Here is a 6,837-nt window from a genome sequence, read left to right as displayed (position 1 = left end):
CCCCTCCGCCATACCGAGGACTTGGTACGTCTGTGGTCTGTGACGGATCCGGTTTGGGCGGACACCCGTTGCCAAGAGACGTCGAACGTTTGGTACAACTTCGCAGTTGTACTCAATTTGCTGTACCTCAACAAGGAAAGAAAAAGTGTTTTCGCTGATCATGAACAGTGTTTTCATAATAATAAATTTTTAAAGGTTATTTCTGGATGGCGCATTTCTCCAGAACCGATTTCTGTGGTGTACGTCTTTGTAAGGGTTTTTATCTGGCTTGTGGGGCACTGTTAACATTGTTCGGGGCCACCTTTATGGCCTCCTTTTTGAGTTTTGTAAAGCTGCCGAGGTGGTGAGAGGAAAGGCAGTTAGAATAAGGAGTATCTAAGCCAGTAGGGCGACCAGAGAAAACTGAAGCTTGACACTGAAAAGTGTATATTGAGTTTGGTGCAGAAATACCAGCCAAAGGAGATCAAGAGCTGCATTGCATCAGGGCATGTCCGGGGGTTGTACGGTAAGTGCTGAAGTTCTACCCCACATCACCTGTGAAGAATGGCCGCTGGGAAGCACCTGTCGCCTACAGGTAGGTTCACAGTTTGCGGGTTTTGTTGTGGGGAGGGGAAAGGGAAAGGAGTTTGGTAGTGAAGGGTGGGGTATAAATCCAATCTCTTCTTCTTTTACCTCACAGGGTGTCTGTTGTGGGGAGGGGGAGGGAAAGGAGCTTGTAAGCCGCTCTGAGACTCCTTCAGGTAGTGAAGGGCGGGGTATAAACCCAATCTCCTCCTTTTCTTCTTCTTCTACCCCACAAGGTGTCTGTTGTGGGGAGGGGAAGGGAAAGGAGTTTGTGAGCCGCTCTGAGACTCCTTCGGGTAGTGAAGGGCAAGGGGTATAAATCCAATCTCTTCTTCTTCTACAGGCCCTGTGGAATTGCTTAAGATCCTGCGGGGCCCTGATGTTATTTGGTAGAGAGTTCCACCAGGTCGAGAACAACCAGATGTCTCTAGGGCCAGGGACCACCTTCAAGTCGTTCCGTGCAGAGCGTAAGTGGTTAAGAGGGGGTGGACTCTAATCTGGGAGATCCGGGTTTGATTCCCCACTCCTCCACATGCAGCTGCTGGTTGACCTTGGGGGTGAGCCATAGTTCTCTCAGAGCTGTTCTCTCAAGAGCAGTCCTCGCAAGAGCTCTCTCAGCCCCACTTTCCTCACAGGGTGTCTGTTGTGGAGAGGGGAAGGAGAATCTAAACCGCTCTGAGACGCCGAGTGAAGGGCGGGGTATAAAACCAACTCTTCTCCTCCAAGTTCTCTGGAGGATGTCGCCTTGCAGTCTGAGCCCCTGAAGTGATCCCACCCTTCCTGTTTCAAAGCACTCCTAGTGGCTACAAGGATACCCAGTACTAATCCCTTCCGGGGGAGGGCACAGAGTGGAGAAAGACGACCCTCTCAAAGAAATGGATCTCGTTCAAATGTTGGTATGCAGACCCAGCTGTGGGGCTGTTGCTCCGGGCGCATACATGCTCTGACAGGACTTTGTTGTAAACCCAAAGGATTCCTCCGATTCTGAAGAAGCGCATCCCGTTCCTACAGTCACTGATCCGGGCTCTTAAATTGCAATAATCTCCCGGAGCAGAATGTGGAAAAAGTGGTCCACTGTCACTTCAGTCTCTTCATTTCTCTCACTCTTTGGCTGTTCGGTCTGTAGCAGCTATGCGGAGGCAGGAGAGCGTAGAGGAACCACGCCATCTAGCGGAAGGATTTTGTCAGCGCCGCTCGTGTGAAGCTGCGGTGCCCTCCAGTGGAAAGTGAGCAGGTTGCAACTTGCAAATTCCTCCTTTGTGGATAAACATCCTCCTCATCAGCCCAGAGGGACGAATGCTAGAGGGGTCTTTACAGAAAAAGGGAAAGAACCAGTCGAGCTGGGAGCAGACAGTAGACCATCTGTACCCCTTATTCCGAGCCAACTTTCCTTCTTCGGAGAGAAATACGGTGGGTCGTCAGATGATGAACCAGGGGATACAAGAAAGAACAACGCAATTCCGAAAGATAGACCATCAACACAGGTTTTCTAATTCTCTTTGGAATTGTGTGACTTTTTCCTCTTAAGTCTGCACTAAGAGCTTAGGATATCTTTGTGAGAGCGAATCATTAGATTAGCTAAATTCGATCCCAGTAGCACTTTAGAGACCAACAATATTTTTGGGATACGAGTTTTCGAGCGCCAAGGCTCCCTTCGTCTGGCTCTCGAAGGTTTACACCTTGAAAGTCCTGTTGGTCTCAAAGGTTGCGACTGGACTCAAATCCAGCTCTTCTACTGCAGACCCAACACGGCTACCCTCTCAAACTGACTTTAGATTGGACATCTGTCTGATTTTAGTACCCGGAGACTACAAGTAAGGTGGCACAGAAACAACCGCAATGCCCCCAGCAAGTGAAAGCCACTGTGGTGTAGTGGTTAAAACGCTGGACTAGGATTCAGGAGACCCAGGTTCAAATCCCTGCTCGTGCCATGGAAGCTTGCTGGGTGACCTTGGGCCAGTCTCTCTCTCTCACGCACACACTCAGCCTAACCTACCTCACAGGGTTGTTGTGAGGAGAAAATGGAAACAAGGAGAAGGATGTAAGCTGCTTTGGGTCTCCATTGGGAAAAAGGCAAGATATAAAGTAAGTTCCAGGGACAGAACTGGAATGCACGTAGCACAGAAAAGAAGAAGAAACTGCTTCTGTTCCATCAGCAAATCCCTTTTGTAGAGTCTGCAAAAGAAACCAAGGAAGCCGCGGGAATACTTTATTACTCCACATTTATTGGTAGTTTTGCATTGAGTCCCTCCTAGAGCGACTGGCAGGCCATGGCTTATATAGCTATGGTATTACTGTACTCCTAAAGATTTTTGTTAGTGCTCGGTAAGGCATTCCGTCAAAGCGTCACAGTGTCGTTCTGCCTGAGGTCACGGCCTCACGCGGGGGAACATCAGACAGCAAGATGCCAACAACAGGTACAGCAGTCCACTTTTCATCTTGCTACGAGGACAATGTCACTCTTAATCAATCAGTGGTTTCGACGGTGGGCACCGAACACCGTTGATGGAAACGACTCGGCCTTTTGAACACGTGGGCTTTCTCATAGTTAACGGAGGTGTTCTGGGCTCGTAGCAAGGAAACGGAGTTCATAATAACGGCAGTCGGGGAATTAACACACAGCGTCTCCCTGGGGGGGTGTTCAACGTTCAGAATGTGGCGAGTCTTTTTATTGTCGCAAAACTTCTCTCTCTCTTTTTTTTTTGTACCCAACTTCCCTTTGTTTCACAGTACAGTCACATCTCATAGAAACACATTACACTGGTCAAGAAAGGATACCACTTACAACAGGAGCTTTCCCCCCTTCTATGAAGATCAAATACTTGGTCATCACCCCCACCCTCTTGGAATTGCATACATTCATGGTCACCCCCCTCCCCCCCTCCCCCAAGGAAAGCCTTCATTCGCCTCCTCTTGTTGGGATAGATAACTATTCAGTACAATCCGCGGGAGAATGTTATCTCAGCAGTGCGGCGGACACCGGAGACGTTCGCGGGCCATTGCGGCCCATGTCCGGAAGCTTCTATGACGAAGGGCGGTTGTCGGTGGTGGCGAAATACCTTGACATAGTGGCTATTGTCCATGGGAATGGCTTCACCATTTGGCAACGGAAGTGTTATGAACCAGAAAGACATACAGAAGCTGCAGCCGTCGCGCTTCCGGAGGACGGAGGAGCCGATTCAAGCCCCTTCCTGTTCCCTACCGAGTACAAACCCCTCCCCTCCGGAAGGCTGCTTCAGTTCCTCTCATGAGAGATGGGCCTTGCATCAGATGTAAAGTGGGGTCTCCTGGCCGGTGAGGAGCCGGAACATGGCGGCAGGCATTGTCTTCATGTGAATCTGTGAAGAGGTGGGGAAAGAGAGTCTGGTCAGCCGTCGGAAGTTACAACAGAAAAGGCACGGGTCCACCAACCGCATAGTGTCATCGCTCTTTAGGAGTGATGGCAAAGTGAAGAACAGGACCAAAATGAGGATTTCTTATGTTTCTGTTTGACCCCAAGTAGACCTGATAAGGAATAAGCCCTCTCCTAGAATACTAGAACTCATGGGCATCCAGTGAAGCTGACGGGCAGTCCGAAGTGGTCCCTATTTATCTACTTGCAATTTCTTGCTTTCGAACTGCTAGGTTGGCAGGAGCTGGAACTAGAGACAGGAGCTCACCCTGTCTTGCGGCACCCGGGTCTTGAACCACTGAACTACTGACCTTCCACAGCCTGCAGTTCAGCGTCTTAACCACTTGAGCCACCGCAGCTCCTTTACTTTACATAGAGAGCCATTAAAATCTGGAATCCGCTGCCAGAGGATGTCCGTGAGGGCCACAGGAATAAATAGCTTTAAAAGGGGATTAGATAAATTCATGGAGGGTAGGTCTATCAATGGCTACTAGCCATGGTAGCTGAGGGGAACCTCCATGCTCAGAGGCATTAAAACTTTGAGTTCCACAGGCAGGAGGCAACATTAGGGGAAGACCTCAGCCTCTATGACTTGTTTTTGACCATCCAGAGGAACTGCCTGGCCACTGTGTGAGACAGGAGGCTGGACTAGGTGGACCACTGGTCTGATCCAGCAGGGCTCCTCTGATGTTATTATGAAGGCCTCGGCCTCTGTGCCCTGTTGCTGGCCCTCCAGAGGAACTGGCTGGCCACTGTGTGAGACGGGAGGCTGGACTAGAGGGACCCTCCCTGGTCTGACCCAGCAGGGCTCCTCTGATGTTATTATGAAGGCCTCGGCCTCTGTGCCCTGTTGCTGGCCCTCCAGAGGAACTGGCTGGCCACTGTGTGAGACGGGAGGCTGGACTAGAGGGACCCTCCCTGGTCTGACCCAGCAGGGCTCCTCTGATGTTATTATGAAGGCCTCGGCCTCTGTGCCCTGTTGCTGGCCCTCCAGAGGAACTGGCTGGCCACTGTGTGAGACGGGAGGCTGGACTAGAGGGACCCTCCCTGGTCTGACCCAGCAGGGCTCCTCTGATGTTATTATGAAGGCCTCGGCCTCTGTGCCCTGTTGCTGGCCCTCCAGAGGAACTGGCTGGCCACTGTGTGAGACGGGAGGCTGGACTAGAGGGACCCTCCCTGGTCTGACCCAGCAGGGCTCTTCGGATGTTCTTACCAGGGGAAGGCCTCGGCCTCTCTGCCCTGTTGTTGGCCCTTCAGAGGAACTGGTTGGCCAACAACAGGGCACAGAGGCCGTAGGCCTTCATAATAACATCAGAGGAGCCCTGCTGGATCAGACCAATAGTCCATTCTAGTCCAATTTTCTGTCTCGCACAACGACCAACCAGTTCCTCTGCACATCCAACAACAGGGCTTGGAGGCCGAGGCCTTTGCCTGATGTTGCCTCTTGGCTCTGGGATTCAGAAGCTTAGTGCCTCTGAATGTGGAGGTTCCCCTCAGTCACCATGGCTCATGGCCATTGATAGACGTATCGTCCATGAATCTATCCAATCCCCTTTTAGAGCTGTTTCTCCCTGTGGCCCTCACAACGTCCTCTGATAGCAACTTCCACGTTAACAACTCTCAATACTAAACTGAAAGGTGATGCTCTACCAGGCCCATAGCTACAGAGGGGCATCCCGGGCGCCGGCCCCCTGACTTACCGCCAAGGCCCCCCCAAACTCCCCACCCAGCCCAGACGCTCCCTTGGGGTGGGGTGCCCCCTGATTTATTTAAAGCCCCCCCCCCCACCGAATTAAAAAATCCTGGCTACAGCCCTGTGCTCTACCTTTAGGGTTGTTTTTAGGACTTCTCCTTATCAAACGACAATTAAGGGCAGGGAATGCAGGACTTCCGGCGAGGGGAAACCTGGTGATCTCTAGTCAGAACACCCCCAAAACATTTCTGTTTCTGGAGATTTCTGGAGAGGCTAGAGATGGCCATCTGACAGCCATGCGGATTCTGTGAACTGAGGCAGATCACGAGAGGGAGGGTGGGAAGGGTTGCCTCAGGGCTTAGTTCTCGTGGCCCTTCCTTACACGCCCAGGGAAACGCCGATCGCCACTTTCGGGTCAGGGATCCTGGATGTTTTTTGTCATCTTCTGGGCATGGAACATGGGTCACGGGGGGGGGGCAGGGATTTGTGAATTTCCTGCCTTGTGCAGGGGGGTGGACTAAGATGACCCTGGAGGACCCTTCCAACTCTCTGATTCTGTGATTCTATTGCTACAAGAGGCCAGTGGCGGACTGAATTAATGGCTGGTTCGTCTACAGTACGGCTCCACTTCTTTCAATAAAGAAAAAGGAAGCGGCGGGGCTCCTGAAGTCCTTTCCTTGATCGAAAGCTCTAACGGGCTGTGCCAGACGCTCACCTCTCCCACAGAGTTGGACAAGGCCTGGACGATCTTCTCATGAGCGGTGGCCACAACGCTTTGACCGTTGATCTCAATGATGCGATGGCCGACGCGGACACCCCCCCGCTCCGCAATGCCTCCTCGCATTAGACTGCAGATCTGTCGAGAGAGATGCACGGACAATCACGCGTCAGGCTGTCTGGCCGAGAGGAGGACTAAGGCCCTTCAAGCCCAGAGACGGTGTAGTACCACTACACCTAATCTTAGAACGGCAAGACTCAGACACTTCCTTACAAACTCCAGAAGTGATGCGCCTTAGACCAGGGGTCCCGACCTTATTGAGCCTGTGGGCAGCTTTGAAATTGTGACACAGGGTGGTGGGCTCAGCCGCAAAATGGCCGCCGCAAAATGGCCACTGGAGGAGGTGGAGCCAGCCAAGAAATGGCCATAATGGAGCTTAACTGCACACATACACACGCTTCTAGAGACTCT

General features: G+C 51.9%; 1 protein-coding gene across 1 annotated transcript in view; it reads right to left on the bottom strand.

Annotated features, from left to right (window-relative positions):
• Positions 1-3,830: 3,830 nt before the first annotated feature.
• Positions 3,831-6,837, bottom strand: part of APBA2 (amyloid beta (A4) precursor protein-binding, family A, member 2) — a 62,601-nt gene continuing 59,594 nt past the window's right edge. The window contains exons 10-11 of the mRNA XM_015419495.1: positions 6,364-6,504; positions 3,831-3,902 (exon numbers count right to left, since the gene is read on the bottom strand). Of these exons, the coding sequence (XP_015274981.1) occupies positions 3,831-3,902; positions 6,364-6,504 (213 nt within the window). The remainder of the gene's footprint in view (positions 3,903-6,363; positions 6,505-6,837) is intronic.

This window comes from Gekko japonicus, unplaced genomic scaffold (genome assembly GCF_001447785.1).
Source record: "Gekko japonicus isolate JY-2015 unplaced genomic scaffold, Gekko_japonicus_V1.1 scaffold653, whole genome shotgun sequence".
NCBI classification, from domain to species: Eukaryota; Metazoa; Chordata; class Lepidosauria; order Squamata; family Gekkonidae; genus Gekko; species Gekko japonicus.
Note: the sequence above shows the minus strand (reverse complement) of the source record. Positions and strands in the feature narration are given on the sequence as shown.